This window comes from Hemitrygon akajei, unplaced genomic scaffold (assembly GCF_048418815.1).
Source record: "Hemitrygon akajei unplaced genomic scaffold, sHemAka1.3 Scf000039, whole genome shotgun sequence".
Classification (NCBI taxonomy): Eukaryota; Metazoa; Chordata; class Chondrichthyes; order Myliobatiformes; family Dasyatidae; genus Hemitrygon; species Hemitrygon akajei.
The window spans coordinates 65,173-86,471 of NW_027331925.1; the positions used below are offsets into that span (position 1 = coordinate 65,173).

Here is a 21,299-nt window from a genome sequence, read left to right on the forward strand (position 1 = left end):
TCTCTCTCAAACACAAGAGCGGGTTGCGAGCTCCAAAGGTTCGCCATCAGCTGAGTAAATGAGTTTGTTCTGACCTGAATGGTCATCCATCACTGTGACCCCTCTTTCGAAGCAGCCCAGTTAAACGAAATATTCCTGAATCGAACTGAGCCTCGGATTCTCTGGCTCTCTGGTTCAAGGAAAAACACACAACACACACACACAAACACACACACACACACACACACACACACACACACACACACACACACACACACACACACACACACACACACACACACACACACACACACACACACACACACACACACACACACTACTATCAAAAGGGCGACTATCATACCAGTGCCCAACATTAACACGGTGAACTGCCTCACTGACTATCACCCAGCGGCGCTCACATCTACTGTGATGAAGTGCTTTGAGGGGTTGGTCACGACTAGAATCAACTCCTGTCTGTGCATGAACCTGGACCCACTGCAATTTGCCGATCGCCACAATATGTCTACAGCAGATGCAATCTCATTGGCTCTCCACTCAGACTTAGATCACCTGGACAATAGCAATACACAAGTCAGGCTGCTGATTACAGCTCAGCGTTCAACACAATCAGACCCTCAATTGTAATCAACAAGCTCCAAAACCTGGGCCTCTGTACCTCCTTCTGCAACTGGATCCTCACCAGGAGACCACAGTCTGTGTGGATCAGAAATAACATCTCCTCCTTGCTGACAATCAACACTGGCACACCTCAACGATGCGTGCTCAGCCCACTGCTCTGCTCTCTCTACACCCACGTCTGTGTGTCTAGGCTCATCTATAAACTTGCCGATGACACAACTATTGTTGGTGGAATTTCAGATGGTGACGAGGAGGAGTACAGGAGTGAGATAGATCAGCAAGTTGAGTGGTGTCATGAAGACAAAGGAATTGATTGTGGATTCAGGAAGGGGAAGTCGAGGGAACACACACCAGTCCTCATCGTGGGATCAGAAGTGAAAAGGGTGAGCAGTTTCCATTTCCTGCCTGTCAACATCTCTGAGGAACTATCCTGGGCCCAACATATTGATGCAGTTACAATGAAGGCACAACATCATATTTCATTCAGAGATTGAGGGGAATCGGTCTGTCACTAAAGACACTTGCAAATTTCTACAGATGTACTTTTGAGAGCATTCTAACTGGCTGCATCACTGCCTGGTGTGGAGAGGCCACTGCACAGGATCGGACAATGCTGCAGAAAGTTGTAAACTCAGCCAGCTCCTTCATGGGCACTGGACTCCACAGCATCCAGGACACATTCAAAAGATGATGCCACAAAAAGGTGGCATCCATCATTAAGGACCCCCATCACCCTGGACATGCCTTCTTCTCATTGCTACCATCAAGAAGGATGTACAGGACCCTGGAGACACTCTCACCGGTTCAGGAACAGCTTCTTCCCCTCCATCAGATTTCTGAATGGACAATGTGCCGATAAACACTTCCTCGGTATTTTCCTTCTCTTTTTGCACTACATTTAAAATATAATTTTATACATACTTACTGTAATTTGTAGTTTTTATTTCTAGATATTGCTGACAAATTTCACCACATACGCCAGTGATATTAAACCTGATTCTGATACACAAACACACACAGCTGGGCTCAGACATACAACACTCCCACATTTCCCCCTTTGTGACACCCTGCCTGCTCCGTGGCCCCCGGTATGAAGCTCAAACTGTTGCAACACCTGGCCTTTAAATTCATGGCTGAGGCTGTGTTGTGTCTGTTCAATGTTTGAGTTCGCTATTAAATGAAGAGCTTTGAATGGGAAGGAAGGTTTGAATAGAAGAATAAAGATTTCCTCTGAAGGTATATGGGTTCCTGTTGAGAGCGTACATGGAACACTGTGCACAGGTCTGGTCTCCCTCCCGGAGTCTGCCTGTGGGATGAAGGGAATGAAGAGATTTCCCAGATTGATTTAGGAGGTGAGGTAGTGTCCTCGGAGAGATTATACTGACCGGGCCTGTCTCAAAATAAGAGAAATAAAAGGCCGTCTGACTGAGACAGACACAGTCTCACAGGGTATTGACAGGGTAGAGGCAGGAATTATGTTTCCTTTGGCTGTGGTGAGGAATGGGTGTCACAGAATCCGATTTTACCTCAGCAGGACTGAGATGAGGAGAAATTTCCTCACCCAGAGGGCAGCAAATCTTTGGAATTTTCTCCACAAGGTTTCGAAATTCGAAACGAATTTTGAGGCTCTGCGATGCTGGGAACGTTGCCGGAATGTGGCGCTGATGTCAAAGATTAGGCATGTTCTGAGAGAAAGGCAGAACAGGCGCAAGAGGCCGAATGGATTGCTCCAGTTTCTTATTTTCTAAAGTCCGAGTTTACCTTTGCGCCTGGTTCTCTCTTGACCTTCAGCCTGTTCTTTTGCACAGGGGAGCGCTCACAACACCGGAGTTCCATCGGCAGCCGCTGCGGGCCAGCTCCCGTATCCCAGCAGCAGGAGACAGGACTGGGAGGAAACTCCGGACAATAGGCCCCGATCCACGGCGGGGAAAGACCGGGCACTCTCTGTGAGGCTGAAATATCTCACAGAATCTCCGCCCGAGTCTTCATCTCCGCCATCGGAAGGGTTCAAAACTCCGGCCGCTGTTGCAGCCTTTACCCGGGTAGTTGCTCCCAATCTCGGGTCTCTCACCGGGTCCACTCGTTCCCGATTCCAAACTTCGGTCCGCCCAGCGTCCCGCCCACTGACACCCCTCAGCCAATGGAGGCAAGATACTCCCAGCGGTGGTCGCTGATTGGCTGTGAGTGTGTCCGAGGGCGGGCTGCTGCCGGGAGCTGGCGATGTCAGTCAGTGTTCTCAGAATCAAAGCAAATTCCCCGAGGCTCAAAGTTCAAAGTAAATTTTATTATCAGAGTACAGATAAGTCGCCACACACAACTCCTACAAACATACAGAGCAAAGCTACAGAACGGTAACTATATCTGGATCACTGAAAGATCAACCAGAGTGCAGAACACAACAAACTTCGCCAATGCAAATAAATAACAAGAACATGAAATAACCGCAGCGGCTGCCGATAGATGTCCGGTGCACTCAGCGCTCCCTGTTCAATCTGACAGGACAAGAAACAGTGAGACGCAAAGGTAAACTCGTGTTTCAGAAGATAAGATATATAGCAGCCGTGGCCATTCGGTCCCTTGCGCCTCTTCTGCCCTTCACTCAGAACATGCTTGACTTTTGACCTCAGCACCACCTTCCTGCAACTTTCCATCACCGCTGAGCCTCAGGATATGTCTATTAAATTTAGAAACCTTGTGGAGATAATTGCAATGATTCACTGCACTCTGGGTGAGGAAATTTCTCCTCATCTCAGTCCTGCTGAGTTGTCCTCGGATTTTGAGACTGTGACCGCTGGTTCCACACCTTATGGGAAACATCATTCCAGCCCTTCCGCTGTAAGTATCCTGTGAGATAGTATTTCTCTAATTCTGAGACAGGAATGCGATCTGTCTCAGACAAACCACCTCTTATTTCACTCATTTTGAGACAGTCCCAGTAAGATGATTTGTTGTGGGAGCATCTCTATGGACAGCAAGTGAGTGCATTTATCCCTTACGGTTGCACAACCTTATAGTTGAGGGGTATTAACTGTTCCTGACCCTTGTGGGGCGAGTCCTGAGGCTCTTATACCTTCTACCTGATTACAGCAGAGAGAAAAGAGCCTGCCTGTGTGGTGAGCCTGATCACAGCCGCCTGAATCACCGTCCCCTCTGGCCTGCCCTGTCCGGGACCAAAGGGATTGTGGAGAGTAAATGTGGTACTCTGTCGAGTATCACTGTGATCCGTCCCCTCTGGACTGCCCTACCCGGGACCAAAGGGATTGTGGAGAGTCAATGTGGTACTCTGTCGAGTATCACGGTGATCCGTCCCCTCTGGCCTGCCCTATCCGGGACCAAAGGGATTGTGGAGAGTCAATGTGGTACTCTGTCGAGTATCACGGTGATCCGTCCCCTCTGGCCTGCCCTATCCGGGACCAAAGGGATTGTGGAGAGTCAATTAGGTACTCTGTCGAGTATCACGGTGATCTGTCCCCTCTGGCCTGCCCTATCCGGGACCAAAGGGATTGTGGAGAGTAAATGTGGTACTCTGTCGAGTATCACTGTGATCCGGCCCATCTGGCCTGCCCTATCCGGGACCAAAGGGATTGTGGGCTTCACTGAATGGTGGCTGATTATATCTGGGAGCTTCATGTCCAAGGATACAGATTGTACTGAATGGATCGGCAGGTAGGCAGAGGGGTGGGGAGGTTCTGTATGTAAAAATGAAATCAAATCTTCAAACTGGTGAAATGGGATTGCAAGGTTTAGAATACAGACATGTAGGGGTGAATACTGATGCACTCAATTATTTTCTATTTGTAATTATTTTTTTTCACCTTTTGGTGATCTATTTTCACATTGACACAAGAGAGTTTTTATTTCTGCTGATCAGTGTGAATAAAACAAACCAAAATCCACTCTGTCTCAATGTTGTAAAACAATAAAAGATGAAAACTTCCAAGGTGGCCGCATACTTTTTATAAGCACTGCAAGTGCAATCACGAAGAAAGCACGGCAGTGCCTCTCCTTCCTTTGAAGTTTGCAAAGCTTCAGCATGACATCGAAAACTTTGACAAACATCTACAGATGTGCGTGGAGGGTAGCTGCATCTAAATGTTCACCACCTGCTGGGTGAATTGTTTTGTTCTGATCTGAATGGTCGACCCATCACTGTGACCCCAGTTACTGGAAACATTCTTGAATTGAACTGGGAAGCCTCTGATTCTCTGTTTCACTGTTCGAAACATTTGGACGGACGCACACATGACTGCCTCCATGAATATCCCCCAGTGCTGTTCACATCTACTGTGATGAAGTGCTTGGAGGGGTTGGTCATGACTAGAATCAACTCCTGTTGACCTGAAACTGGACCACTGCAATTTGCCGATTGCCACAATTTGTCGCTCTGGGTTTTTAAGAGATTGCTTAGTAGCCATACGGCCAACCGTCCTCCGCTCGTAGCCGGGCTTAGACAGACCATGGCCGCGTTTTCTTATCTGTTGCCTGTTTAATGTGTTTTTGATCCCACACTAAACATAGAAATGGCCAGAATTTCCACTGAACACATCCAGCAAAACCATGTTCATTCCCTGAGACTGCAGCGCGCGTAGTGGACAATCGCGGTACTGCAGGGGATCAGCAACTCCCCCGAAAGTGAAAGCATTCTGAATCAGGAAGTGCCGCGAGTTAACATGGCTTCGAAAGGACCGGCCGAGAGTTGGACCGAGGAGACAATTTGTCCCATCTGCCTGGATTTCTTCACCGATCCGGTGTCACTGGAGTGCGGACACAACTTCTGTCGCTCTTGTATCACACGGTGTTGGGAAAGGGAGGAGAGAAACTCCTGCCCGGAATGTAGAGAGGTGTTTGCTGACCGCACCCTCAGGGCCAGTCGGGCCTTAGCAAATCTGGCTGAAAAAGCTCGAAATCTAAACCTGAATCCGAAAGGGAAGGAAAGTAAACGTCACTGCGAGGAACATGAGGAAGAACTGAAGCTGTTTTGTGAAACGGACAAGACACTGATCTGTCTGGTCTGTGCAGTGGCGGAGGAACACAGAGCGCACCGCCTCAGGCCGATTAAAGAAGCTGTTAAAAACTACCAGGTAAAACTAACGTTAACTTAATACTTAACACATTTCCTTTGTCCTGCATACCATTACAAGAGCCTCCAGAACCAACACATCATTCTTTGCAACTTGCGCCTTCTCCAACGGGATTCTAGCATCTCTCCGTCCCACAGCCCACCTCCGCACCCCGCAACTCTCCGCTCTCTATACGGATCGCGCTCTACGTACTGTATCGCCCTAATCCACTCGCTCCTCCCCACTGATCTCCCTCCTGACACCGACACCTGCAAACGGGACAAGTGCTACACCTGACTCCTAACCTCCTTTCTCGTCACCATTCAGGGCCGCAAACAGCCCATTTCCTCCCGTTTCTTCCATGGTGGATTGTCCTCTCGTATTAGATTCCTTTTTCTCCAGCCCTTTACCTCTTCCACCTGTCCCCTCTCAGCTTCTCACTTCAACACCCTCCCCCACGCTCCCCCTCACATTGTCTCACCCGTCACCTGTCAGCTGGTTCTCATCCCCAACCTTTTCATTCTGGCTTCTGTCCCATTCCTTCCCAGTCCTAATGAAGGGTCTCATCCCGAAACACCGACTGTTTATTTCCCCTGAATAGATGCTGCCTGACTCACTGAGTTCCTCCGGCATTTTGTGTGATAATCGGGTTTGATCACCTGTTTCTTCTGATGCATCTTTGTTTCTATTTCTATTTCCTTCAATCTCTGACTTCCAGGATCAGCTAAAATCTTCCTTAGACTCTCTCACAAAAAAGAAATCAGACTTCCAGGAAAAGGAGCAGCAACAGAAAGAGAAGATTTCCGGAGTTCGGGTGAGGCTTCCTGAGCGGAATTTCTGATATTACTGTCGAGTTTTCCTCCATTTCATGCAGAATAGCCGAGTATCGCAGCTACCTGGGTTCGATCCTGACTTCTGCTGCTGTCTGTGTGGAGTTTGCATGCTCTCCCTGTGGCCATGACATTTTCAGACACATTCCAGGGACATGCTGTATGAATGCTTAATTACAATTAACCCTGTGAAGGTGGGGAGCGTGTATGTGAATCAGGTGGGAGTTAATGGGTCAATGGGGAGAATAGGTTTCAGGAAAACGTGAGGGAATGGGGTTGATGGGAATGTTTCAGAGCTAGCATGGATATTAATGGACCAAATGGTCTCCTTAATGTCATAAGGAAATACACACAGCAATACAGTAAATTAATCTTCACTTTTCATTCGACAGGAACAGTCACACAGCGTTCAGACCCACATCACATCCCAGTTTGCTGAACTGCGCCAGATTATCACTGAGAAAGAGCAGAGCTTACTCAGGGATCTCAGGAAGGAAGAGTCGAGGATTCTAAATCCAATGGAGAAAAATCTTCGAGAGATTCAAGAGATTATACGGTTTATTCAGGAGGAAATCACTAAGTTAAAGGAACAGATGGATCAAAAAGACAGTGTGATGTTTCTCAAGGTGAGGGATTATATTTCAATTTGTTTCTGTCAAAGGGCACTACATGAACAGTGGTATATTTGAAATAAACACAGCACCGAGGCCAATTCTAACAAATCAATTGTCGCTCTGGCGACCTCACACAGAAGGCAGTGGAGGCCAAGTCTTTGGATGCTTTCAAGAGAGAGTTAGATAGAGCTCTTATAGATAGTGCGGTCAAGGGATATGGGGAGAGGGCAGGAACCAGGTACTGATTGTGTATGATCAGCCATGATCACAGTGAATGACGGTGCTGTCTAGAAGGGCCGAATGGCCTACCCCTGCACCTATTGCCTATTGTCCCAAAACTGGGCTTCCACAACTTCTGTACATCCCAGGACAGAATGCAAATCTCTCTGAAATTATTTACTCCGATCATAACACAGAGCTGCTTACTGTTTCCTTAATTACCGCATTAAATATCCTCTAAAACTCCGATTAATACCCAGTTCCAGTCACTGGCTGTGAGTGTGTCTGGTGCAGTGGGTGTGAGGGTCTCTCTGTCAATCAGTGAGAACAAAGAATGTGACCCACACATCAGACTTATCCTCCATATCCGGTTTCCATCAGATTACGGAAATTTTCACTGTCTCTTTATTTTTTGGATACATTTCACATGAGATTATATCCCATTCTCTATCATAAACAGGCCATTAGATCCATCTTCTATCAGTTTCCCTGCTTCACAATCCTCCTGCCACCTACTCACCGCACCCATCAACTCCCTGGTCCCTCACGTGTTTATCCAGCCTCCCCATTAAACTCAGTCTCTGCTGTTCCATTTCACCCACTCCTGTGGCACTGAGTTCCACATCCTCCTCACTAAATTTCTTGTGGAATTTATTAAAATCCATCTGGAATTACATCTCCCCACAAGTCTCCTCATAAATAGAGGTACTTCCTCCACCCGCACACAATCACATACATCACTGATCTTAAATTCCTCCATCATATCACACTGACGTCATATCCAGATGAAAATGCACAGCCTGTCCTGTCTTCCCTGTAAGTTTCATCCTCTCAGTAATGGTCTGACATTCAGAGAATTTCCCTGTCATTTACCCCGTGGTTCTGTATTGTCCGTGTGTGTGAGTGACTGTGGGAGTGGGAATTTTCAACACCTTGTAATGACTTGGATGAAATTCAGGATGTGGACAGTAAGTCCAAGTCTAATCAGATTTGTGTTTGATTTATTTCAGGAGGAAGCTCGTCGGTACAGAAGGTAGGACAGGCTCTTTACTGAAACCCTTAATGGATTTGTAAAATAGTTCAGAATAGCAATTTATAACCAGCAGTTTAATATTTACAGGATTAATGTCCAGGAATTGGCAGTGACAGATGAGACCCTACCGGTTGAAAACTTTGTTCACCCCTATTTGTTGAAAACAGTGCTGAGAGAAACGCTTGATGCTACTAATCGAGGTAAAACATAAAGTTTCATTTCTCCTTGCTTATGAAGCTCAATTTAGTTCCAATTTGAGGCAAAGATTGTCTGTAATACTGGGCTGAAGGGGAACTGAAGTTTATTCCACATCAACCCTTCCAACTGGGAGGCATCACTGTCACATGGTCAGCTGGAGATGTCAGACCTCTGGACACACCAGCACAGGGTCACAATACAACCAATACACGGGACTGGCAGATGAACCACTGTGTCCTGATCCCAGGCAAATGCACTACCACACCAGGACATGAGTTTGGATATACCAGAGGAGCTGGGAATTTAATACTGATGATAATATTGTAGGGAATAAAAGCAGGTATCAGTGTGGTGACCGGGATTGTCAGGAAAATACACAAGTCCTTCATGTGCCTTGTGAGTGCAGACTCTGACTGACACAGGTCTTCCACCATCCGGATCAGCATCTCTCACTGTTGTTAGAGGCAGAAGAGGGGAGTGGTTGTGGTCGGGGACTGAATCTTCAGGGGAACAGACAGGAGACTCTATTGATGTGAACGGGACAACCGAATGGTATGTTACCTCCTGGGTGCCAGGGTCAGGGATACCTCGAATCGTGTCTGCAGCATTTTAGAGAGGGAGGGAAAAGAGCCGGATATCTTGGTAAATTTTGTGACCAATGACATTGGAAGTAAAAGCAAAGAGGTCCTGAAAATTGAATTTGGAGAGCTTGGTAGAAAGCTCAGAAGCAGCATCCCCAGGGTTGTGATTTCTGGATTGCTGCCTGTGCCACGTGCTGGTGAGGGTAGAGACAGGATAATTTGACAGATAAACATGGCTGAGAAGATGGTGCTGGGAACAGGGATTCAGGTTCTTGGATCATTGGGATCTGTTCTGGTGGAGGAATGACCTGCTCAAAAGGGATGGGTTGCACCTGGACCCAAGGGAGAACAATATTCTCACAGAGAGATTTAATAGAGCTGTAGGGGAGGGTTTAAACTAATTTGGTGGGGTGGGGAGTTGGAAGTGGAGTGAAGGGATAGGACTGAAAGTAAAAAATGCAAAGATAGCGTGCAGTCAGACTGTCAGATATGGCGGACAGATGAGAGGAGGAAATTGCAGCCAGCAGGGTGAGTATCAGAGCGTTAGGGATTCAGAATTAAAAAGGGTAGCAGATACAGTACACAAAGTGTTATATCTCAATGCATGGAGTATGAGAAATAAGGTGGATGATCTTGTTGCAATATTACCGATTGTCAGGTATCATGGAATCGTGGCTGAAGGACGGTTGTAGTTGGGAGCTGAATGTCCAAGGTTACACAATGTATCGGTGGTATAGGAAGGAAGGAAAGCCGATGGGGCGGTGTGGCTCTGTTGGTAAATCAATAGCAAGATGTGACATAGGATTGGAAGATGTTGAATCTTGTGGGTTGAGGTAAGGAACTGCAAAAGTAAAAATGACACTGACACCAGTCATACACAGGCCTCCCAACAGTCAGTGGGTTGTGGCCCACAGATTACAACTGGACATAGAAAAGGACTGATGAAAAGGACAATGTTATGATCATCTTGGGAGATTTCAACATGCAGGGCAATTGGGAAAATCAGGTTGGTAAAGGATCTCAAGAGAGTGAGTTTGTTGAATGCAATGTGATGGCTTTCTTGAGCAGTTTGTTGTTGAGCCTACTCGGGGAACAGCTGTACTGGATTGGGTGTTATGTATTGAACCAGAGGTGAGTAGTTAAAAGAACCCTTAGGAGGCAGTGCTCACAACATGACTGAGTCCAACTTGAAATCTGATAAGGAGACAGTAAAGCCTGAGATTTTAGTATTTCAGAGGAGTGAAAGAAATTACAGTGGTGGGAGAGGAGTTGGCCAAAGCAAATTGAAGAAGGTGCTGGCAGGGATGAGAGCAGAGCAGAAATGGTATCAGTTTCTGGGAAAATGAGGATAGATGTACTCCAAAAATAAATAAATACTTAAATGGCGAAATAGTACAACCGTGGCTGACAAGGGAAGACAAGTTAATGTAAAGGCAAAGGAGAGGGCATACAACTAAACAAAAATTAGTAGGAAGAGAGAGGATTGGGAAGCTTTTAAATATCTACAGAGAGGAACTAAAAGGATGGTTGGGTGGGAAAAAATAAACAAGAAATTGATTTGAATTGAATTGACTTTATTACTTACATCCTTCATATACATAAGGAGTAAAAATCTTTACGTTATGTTTCCATCTAAATGTGCAATGGTCTCCAATGATCCTTCAGGCCCTTTTTACACACTTGTCTTTGTAAAACAAGTTAGCAAACAATATCAAATTGTTTTTCAAGTATTGTAAAAAAATAAAACAGAGATGAGAGTGGATATAGGACCGCTAGAAAATGAGGCCGGATATTAAATAACGCGGGATAAAGAGATGGCAGATGAACCAAATATTTTGCACCAGTCTTCACCGTGGAAGACACTAGCACTGTGCCCGGTGTTAAAGAGTGCGAGGGAAGAGAAGTGAGTGCAGTTACTGTACAAGGGAGAAGGTGCTCAAAAAGCTGAAAGACCTAAAGGCACATAAGTCACCCGGACCAGATGAACTGCACCCTAGTGTTCTGAAAGAGGTTGTGGTAGACATTGTGGAGGCATTTTAAATGATCTTTCAAAAATCACTGGACCCTGGCATGGTGCGAGAGGACTGGAAAATTGCAAATGTCACTCTACTATTTAAGTAAGGAGGAAGACAGCAGAAAGGAAATTATTGACCAATTAGCCTCACCTCTGTGGTTGGGAAGAAATTGGAGTCAATTGTTAAGTATAAGGTTATGGAATACTTGGTGACACTGGACAAGATAGGACAAGTCAGCATGGCTTCATTAAGGGAATATCCTGCCTGACAAACCTGTTTGGATTCTTTGAGGAGATTACAAGCAGGATCGATAAAGGGGATGTAATGGATGTTGTATATTTGGAATCTCAGAAGGCCTTTGACAAGGTGCCACACATGAAGGTGGTAACCAGGTTAAGAGGCCATGGTATTACAGAAAAGTTACAGGCATGGTTAGAACATTGGCTGATTGGTAGGAAACAGCGAATGAGAGTAAAGGGATCCTTTTCTGGTTGGCTGCCAGTGACTCTTGTTCCACAGGGGTCAGTGTTAGGACACCTTCATTTTATGCTGTATATCAAGATTTAGCTGATGGAATAGACAATAAGATATAGGAGCAGAAATAGGCCATTCGGCCCATTGAGTCTGCTCCTACATTCAGTCATGGGAAGACCCAATTCTTCCAGACATCCCCACTCCCCTGCTTTCACCCCATACCATTTGATGCCCTGGCTAAATTAGAACCTATATATCTCTGTCTTAAATATGCCTTGGCCTCCACATCCACATGTCGCAACAAATTCCACAGATTTTCCACCCACTGACTAAAGTAATTTCACCGCATCTCCGTTCTGGAAGGACGTCCTTCAATCATGAAGTCATACCCTCTTGTCCTAGAGTAGATGGCTTTGTTTCCAGGTTTTGCAGATGATACAAAGATTGGTGGAGGGGCCGGTAGTGTTGAGGAAACAGTTAGGCTGGACAAGGACTTGAATGAGGAGAATGGGAAAGAAAGTGGCAAATGATATACAATGTTGGAAAATACATGGTCCTGCACTTTGGTCGTAGAAATAATGTGCAGATTGTTTTTTTCAAATGGGGAGAAAATCAAAACATCTGAGACGAAATTGGACTTAGCAGTCATTCTGCAGAACTCCCTAAAGGTTAACTTGCAAGTAGAGTCAGTGGTGAGGAAGGCAATTCCAATGTTAGCATTGAATTCAAGGGGTTTTGATAGCATTCAATCCAAGAGCAGGGATGTGATGCTGAGGCTTTATAAGGCAGTGGTGAAGCCTCACCTTGAGTATTGGGAACAGTTTTGGGCTCCTCATCTAAGAAAAGATGTGCTGGCATTGCAGAAGGTTCATTTCATAAGGATGATTCCAGGAATGAAAGGGTTATCATACGAGGAACGTTTGATAGCTCTGTGTCTGTACTCGCTGGAATTTAGAAAGATGAGGGGCGATCTCATTGAAACCTTTCGAATGTTGAAAGTCCTAGGCAGAGTAGATGTGGAAAGGATGTTTCCCATGGTGGTGGAGTTTAGGACAAGAGGGCACAGCCTCAAGATCGAGGGGGTTTTATTTAAAACATGCGGAGAAATTTGAGCCAGCAGCTGGTGAATTTGTGGAACTTGTGTGTATTTAAGGCAGAGCTTGATAGGTTCTAGATTGGACAGCATCAAAGGTTATGAGGAAAAGACCATATAGTGGGGCTGAGGAGGGAAAAAAGGATCAGCCATGATTGAATGGCAGAGCAGAATCGATGTGCAAATGGCCTAATTCTGCTCCTATGTCTTATGGTGATCAGACCACTACATTGAAGCATTGTGAGAATGAGCTCGGACACACCAACAAGCATTGACATGGGTCAAGATTTCATCTCGGGAGAAGCAAACACAGCATAACCGGCCTGGCAAAGCACCCTCACACACACACACAGGAAGGACTGGCAGATTGTAGTCAGAGCCTCAGCAATGTACATTGTTATTTCCCTCAGTAACCTGGAAACCAATCCCTTCAGAGACAGTCATTTATTCATTTAAACAACTCAATCACGTGTGATACATTGTCAACATACACCAGACATGTGGTGACACACTGTAACATACAAATTCTTCAATGTGCACACTCTCCTTCAATGTGTATACACACCACACGGATATTTACCACAATCAACACACACACACACACACACACACACACACACACACACACACACACACACACACACACACACACACACACACACACACACACACACACACAGATATACTATCAGAGTGTGACACACGGCGACAGAAAAAGGCACAAATTCCCATTTAGGATTGAAATCTGCCGTCCTTACCCAGTCTGTCTGTTCTGTGGCACTGAGCTGCCCTCTGACGTGATGTCACATCAACACTTCACAGACAGACTCCGGGGTGAGATTCCTCAGGAGGATGATCTGGGAGGGTTTGACGGATGTTGAACTCACGACCCACTTCATCAATCTGCAAGACTAAGATGTCTTCTTGAGCATGTCCCATTTGTGTGTGTTTGCCCCCCCCCATCCCTCTAACCATTTCCCATCTGTGTACCTGCCCAAATTTATTTTAAAATATTTTATTTTTACCTGTTTCTACAGCGTCTGAGGGCATATACCATTTACCAACCTCCCTCTCTATGAGAATGTTACCCGATAGACCACTCATAAAAATTTCCCGTCTCACTTTCAATCTGAGGCCTCTGGTTCTGTACTCCCATTTCTTGGAAAAAGAAACATTATTTAATCTCCTTCTGAATTATTTACCTCGATAAGGGGTCATACCTGAACATCCGACACTACAGCTGAATAGCCCAAGCTTACCCACTCTCTGCTTTTAACCCAAGCCCCCAGTCCTGGTAACATACTTCTGAAGCCTCCTGTCCAGTGTAATGACATCCTCCCCATATTCGGGAACCGGAAATGCAGACAATGCTCCAAGTGTGGTCTATCATCGACATCAAAGGCCTTGTTGAATTTCATGTGGACAGTGTGGAATAGGCTGATGAATACAGGACTGAAGGTGTTTTTTTAGATTGGGACAAGAAGGGCGGTGTGGGAGCTAAATTCTGAAGGAAGGCAGTTCTGTAAAAAACTTTGCGTACAAGAACGGCGAGACTGCGCAGGACAGCGCGGAGAGTTTAAAAAGATGACCACCCTATACAGCGGGCAGCGGAGTGGGTGGCAGCAGAGTGTAGGGCTTTGGCTCAACGGGCTTAGGTGGTAACGGGAAGAGGCGAGAGCAAGGCACCGACTCTTTTTTTCCCCTTGGCAAATCGGCCCGACGGACGGGGGAGCAGCAGGGTACATTAGCTAACGGTTTAAAAAGTTTGTGTGTTTGGTGAAGTAAGTGGGTGAGTTGACCTACCTTTCTTTGTTTCATTCCTGTAGCATTAGGTAGCATGTCTTCAGGGTTAGTGCTTTGTTCAGGGTGTCAGATGTGGGAATCCTGGGAGACTTCCAGCCTCCCTGATAGCCACATCTGTACCAGGTGAACCGAGATGCAGCTCCTCGGAGACCGTGTTAGGGATCTGGAGCTGCAGCTTGATGACCTACTGCTTATTAGAGAAAATGAAGAGGTGATAGACAGGAGCTACAGGGAGGTAGTCATCCCTAGGCTACAGGGGTCAGAAAACTGGGTGACTGTCAGGAGAGGGAAGGGAAATGCCCGGATAGTGGAGAGCACCCCTGTGGCTGCCCCCCTCAGCAACAAGTATATCGTTTTGGATGTTGTTGAGGGGGATGACCTGACAGGGGACGGCCACGGTGACCGCGTCTCTGGCACTGAGCCTGGCGCTGTTGTGCAGGAGGGATGGAGGGAGAAGAGGAATGCGGTAGTCATAGGGGATTCCATAGTCAGGGGAACAGACAGGAGATTCTGTGAGCCTGGTAGAGATACCCGCATGGTGTGCTGCCTCCCAGGTACAGGATGTCTCGAATCGGGTCCAGAATATTCTGAAGGGAGAGGGCGAGCAGCCAGCTGTCTTGGTACATGTTGGTACCAATGACATAGAGAGGAAAAGGGAGGAGGTCCTGAAGCGAGATTTCCGGGAGTTAGGAATGAAGCTGAGAAGCAGGACCTCCAGGATAGTAATCTCAGGATTGCTACCTGTGCCACGTGCTAGCGAGGGCAAGAATAGTAGGATCAGGCAGATGAATGCGTGGCTGAGAGATTGGTGCAGGGGGCAGGGCTTCAGATTCTTGGATCATTGGGATCTCTTCAGGGGGAAGTATTACCTGTTCCAAAAGGACGGGTTACACCTGAACCATAGCGGGAATGTTTAATAGAGTTGTTAGGGAGGGTTTAAACTAATTTTGGCAGGGGGATGGGAAATCAGAATGATAGAGTGGAGGAGGGAGAGAACAGAAATAAATCTAAGATAGCGAAATTTGAGAAAGAGAAGCCAAAATCCGATGTGCTGGTATTTCAGTGGAGTAAAGGAAATTTCAGTGGCACGAGAGAGGAACTGGCCAAATTTGACTGGAAAGGGACTCTAGCGGGTGGACGGCAGAGCAGCAGTGGCTGGAATTTATGCGTGATGTGAGGAATATGCAAGACAGATATATTCCAAAAAAGATGAAATTTTCGAATGGAAAAAGGTTGTGACCGTGGCTGACAAGAGAAGTCAAAGCCAAAGTAAAAGCAAAGCAGAGGGCATTCAAGGAAGCAAAAATTATTGGGAAGACAGAGGATTGGGAAGTTTTTAAAAGCTTACAAAAGGAAACTAAGAAGGCCATTAAGAGGGAAAAGATGAACTATGAAAGGAAGCTAGCAAATAATATCAAAGAAGAAACTAAAAGCTTTTTCAAGTATATAAAGAGTAATAAAACAGGTGAGAGTGGATATAGGATCGATAGAAAATGAAGCTGGAGAAATTGTAATGGGAGATAAGGAGATGGCTGAGGAACTGAACGAGTATTTGCATCTGTCCTCACTGAGGAAGATATCAGCAGTATACCGGACACTCAAGGGTGTCAGGGAAGAGAAGTGTGCGCGGTCACAATTACGACAGAGAAAGTACTCGGGAAGCTGAATAGTCTAAGGGTAGATAAATCTCCAGGACCAGATGGAATGCACCCTTGATTTTTGAAGGAAGTAGCTGTGGAGATCGCGGAGGCATTAGCAATGATCTTTCAAAAGTCAATAGATTCTGGCATGGCTCCGGAGGGGAACCATGATTGCAAATGCCACTCTGGTATTTAAGAAAGGGGCAAGGAAGCAAAAAGTAAATTATAGACCTGTTAGCTTGACATCGGTGTTTGGGAAGTTGCTGGAGTCAATTGTCAAGGATGAGGTTACTGAGTATCTGGAGGCATATGACAAGATAGGCCAAACTCAGCATGGTTTCCTTAAAGGAAAATCCTGCCTGACAAACCCATTGAAATTTCTTGAGGAGATTACAAGTAGGCTAGACAAGGGAGATGCAGTGGATGTTGTGTATTTGGATTTTCAGAAGGCCTTTGACAAGGTGCCGCACATGAGGCCGCTAAACAAGATAAGAACCCATGGAATTACGGTAAAGTTACGTACGTCGATAGAGCGTTGGCTGATTGGCAGGAAACAGAGAGTGGGAATAAAGGATCCCATTCTGGTTGTCTGCCAGTTACCAGTGGTGTTCCACAGGGGTCCGTGTTGGGGCCGCTTCTTTTTACGTTGTATATCAACGATTTGGATTATGGAATAGATGGCTTTGTGGCTAAGTTTGCTGATGATACAAAGATAAGTGGAGGGGACGGTAGTGATGAGGAAACAGAGTCCGCAGAGAGACTTGGATAGATTAGGAGACTGGTCAAAGAAGTGGCAAATGAAATACAATGTTGAAAAGTGTATGGTCATGCACGTTGGTAGAAGAAATAAATGGGCAGACTATTATTTAAATGGAGAGAGAATTCAAAGTTCTGTGATGCAATGGGACTTGGGAGTTCTCGTGCAGGATACCCTTAAGGTTAACCTCCAGGTTGAGCCGGTGGTGAAGAAGGCGAATGCAATGTTGGCATTCATTTCTAGAGGAATAGAGTATAGGAGCAGGGATGTGATGTTGAGGCTCTATAAGGCACTGGTAAGACCTCACTTGGAATACTGTGTGCAGTTTTGGGCTCCTTATTTAAGAAAGGATGTTCTGACATTGGAGAGGGTTCAGAGAAGATTCACTAGAATGATTCCTGGAATGAGAGGGAAAAGATATGTGGAACATTTAACCGCTCTTGGACTGTACTCCTTGGAGTTTAGAAGAATGAGGGGGAACCTCACAGAAACATTTCGAATGTTAAAAGGCATGGACAGAGTGGATGTGGCAAAGTTTTTTCCCATGGTGGGGGAGTCTAGTACGAGAGAGCATGACTTAATGATTGAAGGCCGCCCATTCAGAAGGGAGATGCGAAGAAACTTTTTTTAGCCAGAGGGTGGTGAATTTCTTGCGGCAGTGGAAGCCAAGTCATTGGGTGTATTTAAGACAGAGATTGATAGGTATGTGAGTAGCCAGGGCATCAAAGGTTATGGTGAGAAGGTGAGAGAGTGGCACTAAATGGGAGAATGGATCAGCTCATGATAAAATGGCGGAGCAGATTCGAAGGGCTGAATGGCCGGCTTCTGCTGCTTTGTCTTATTTGAATGCACCAGTATACGTAATAAGGTTCTTGTAGCACAGGTAGAGTTTAACAGGTAGAAACTTAGGCAGGTACGACTTTGGTCGACATTTCTGTAAACAGGTCGAAATTCAAAAATCAGAGGTGCAAAGCTACATGGGTGTCCTTGTGCAGGATTCCCTGAAGGTTAACTTGCAGTTTGTGTCAGTGGTAAGATTGGCAAACTCAATGTTTGCTTTCATTTCGAGAGGATTAGAGTACAAGAGCAAGGATGTAATTCTGAGGTTTTAATAAGGTATTGGTCAGACCACACTTGGAGTATTGTGAGCAGTTTTTGGTCCCTGCTATCGGAAAACATGTACTGGCATTGGAGGGGGTCCAGAAGATTCACAAACATAATTCCGGGAATGAAAGAGTTAACATACGAGGAGTGTTTGATGGTTCTGGGCCTGTACTCAATGGAGTTTAGAAGAATGGCTGATTTATTATCACTCTCAACCCTATTCTCCCGCCTCCTCCCCATAACTTTTGAGAATCTGACTAATCAAGATGTTTACTTATTAACTTCTGCTTTAAAAATCAAACAGGAGAAAATCTGCAGATGCTGGTAATCCAAGCTACACAGGTCCTGATGAAGGGTCTCTCCAGATCTCTCTGACACCTGTCTGGAGAGAGTTGATGTTGGGAGGATGTGGGTGGGTCGAGAACGTTAAGCACAGCCTCCGACTATAGGGATGTCCATTTAGGACAGAGATGAGGAGGAATTCCTTTATCCGCAGGATAGTGAATCTGCCACAGGCAGCTGTGGAGGCCAAATAATTGAGTATATTTAAAGCGGAGTAACACACACAAATTGTTTGGGGGGGGGGGTGGGTTCGTCACGTGATGAGGTGGGATCGAGACGCGGATATCCAGCTCTCCCATTAAAAAAAAAACTAATAAGTTAATGTTTAAGTGAAGAAAAGTTAGTAAATGTTTCCTAAAAACTGCGTCTGAACTACTCAGGATTTTCCTTAGAGATGCCTCCTAAACAGACAAAGAAGAAAACTATTACTTTGAAGATAGTTCAAGTTGAGCCGGCCACCTTGAAGAAGCCTCGGACTCAAGTGCATCTCAATCCGGCGATACAGAACAGAAATCGCCCGCAGCATCAATAGTCTCCAAGAAGGAACAACAGGAACTGCGCGTGCGCAGAGAAAAGGGCTAGCGCAAACATGAGCACATTGAACTACAAATCCCAGCTACCATTGGAAGCGGAAGTGACCATGAACCCGCGCTGGATTCGAAATCTGTGGAACATACAGATGAAGATGAGGAGGTAAAAGAAGAACAACAGGAAGAGATTGGAGGTGGAAGATATTCTGGACACATAAGAGTTCCTTCTTTGGTGCAAATAATGCATGAATTAAAGAATTTAAAAAATTAAAAATAATACAAGAAGATATTAAAAATACAAAGGCTATGTTTGATAAAATGGTGAAAAAACAGGAGAAAATGGACAAGAAAGTTAAAAATCTGGAAGAAATAACGGGAAACACTATTGAGAGAGTGAAGAAAATGGAAGATAATACTCTTGCCTGGATATCAGAAAGAAAACGACTGTTGGAAAAAATGGACGTGCTTGAAAATTTTAGTAGACAAAATAATATTAAAATTGTTGGTCTTAAAAGAAGGGATAGAGGAAGGGGATCCAATAAAAAATTTTGAAAAATCGATCCCGGAAAATTTTGAAATGGAAGAGGGAACCCAGTTGATTGAAATTGAAAGGGTCCACAGAGCTTTCAGATCAAAACCCACAACCAATCTTGATAAAATGCTTAAGATATCAAGATAAAGAAAAGATCCTGAAGGCGGCTGCCCAATATGCCAGAAAGAAAAATGAGCCATTGATGATAGAAGGGAAAGCAGTTCTTTTCTATCCTGATATAAGTTATGACCTTTTGAAGAGAAAGAAGAAATTTAAGCCAGCGAAACATGTTTTATGGGAAAAGGGTTATAAATTTATATTGCGCCACCCAGCAACACTGATATTTTTTTTTTGGATGACGGAAAAAGAAGATTTTTTATTGATCATCGGGATGCAGAGGAGTTTGCACAAGAACTCCCAAATATTCACTAGTCACAGTAAAGATTTAAAAGTGAAACAGATTAAAGATGAAGACAGGGACACTGAAGTGAGCTGATGGACATTAAGGACAGAAGAATATTTAAATATACTTTTAATTATAAGATACAGGTAAAAATTTGAGAAATATTAATCGAGAGCAGTGATATTATTTTTTCTTATATATACTTTTTCATGTTACGGGGGAGCTGGGGGGAACTTCGGATCGATCGCTACAGGATTCACGTGTGTAATCATGGCGTTTGCCATGACCCGCACAACGGAGGGGGGTAATGTTGTGTTTTTTTTATTCACAAAATTACCAGGGGTTTTATTTTTCTTTTATCTTTCTTTCTTTGCCTGGATGATCGGAGGGGAGACACATAGCAACATGGAGAATTTTAAAATAATTCCCCAAGGTACTATGAGAGTTGAAATATTATGTATTATTATAGACTGGAGTAACCACGTTAAAAATAATGACTAATTAACTGATTTTTTTAAGTATTAATGTTAATGGGCTTAATGGACCGGTGAAAAGAAAAATAATTTTAACATACATTAAGAAAGTGAAAATAGATACAAGAAACACATTTAACAGAGATAGAACATCAGAAATTAAAGAGAGATTGGGTCGGAAATGTTATAGCATCTTCATTTAATTCAAAAGCGAGGGGAGTTGCAATTTTGGTCAACCAAAGTTTACCAATTAAAATACAAAATGTATTAATTGATTCTGCGGGAAGATATGTAATTATACATTGTCAAATCTTTTCAGAACTATGGACTCTTATGACTATTCATGCACCAAATGAAAACGATGTAAAATTTATACAGGAGGCTTTTTTGAATTTGGCTGCACAGGATAAAATATTAATAGGTGGAGAATTTAACTTTTGTCTAGACCCAGTTTTAGATAGGTCAACAAAGGTTGTTACAAAACCGAAAGTAGCAAAATTATCGTTATCATTGATGAAAGATTTAAATTTGATTGATAAATGGAGAAGAATTCACCCAAGAGAAAGAGATTATTCATTTTATTCAAATAGACATAAAACTTATTCAAGGATAGATTTTTTCTTACTATCAGCGAATATTCAAGACCGAGTGACAAATATGGAATATAAAGCAAGAATATTGTCAGATCATTCCCTCTTGATAATGACAATGATAATGATGGATAAGGAGGAATCGATTTACAGATGGAGATTTAATTCAATATTATTAAAACGTCAAGATTTTTGTGATTTTATGAAAAAGCAGATTCAAGTTTTTTTAGATGCAAACTTACATTCAGTTGATGATAAATTTATATTATGGGAAGCGATGAAGGCATATTTGAGAGGCCAGATAATAAGTTATACTTCTAAAATTAAGAAGGAATATATGGTAGAAATAGATCAATTGGAAAAAGAGATTACAAAATTAGAAAAAGA

At 44.4% G+C, this 21,299-nt stretch overlaps 1 protein-coding gene across 1 annotated transcript in view; it reads left to right on the forward strand.

Annotated features, from left to right (window-relative positions):
• Positions 1-7,014: 7,014 nt before the first annotated feature.
• Positions 7,015-21,299, forward strand: part of LOC140720260 (zinc-binding protein A33-like) — a 36,559-nt gene continuing 22,274 nt past the window's right edge. Inside the window, exons 1-3 of the mRNA XM_073035131.1 lie at positions 7,015-7,137; positions 8,355-8,377; positions 8,465-8,577. Of these exons, the coding sequence (XP_072891232.1) occupies positions 7,030-7,137; positions 8,355-8,377; positions 8,465-8,577 (244 nt within the window). The 5' untranslated portion in view covers positions 7,015-7,029. The remainder of the gene's footprint in view (positions 7,138-8,354; positions 8,378-8,464; positions 8,578-21,299) is intronic.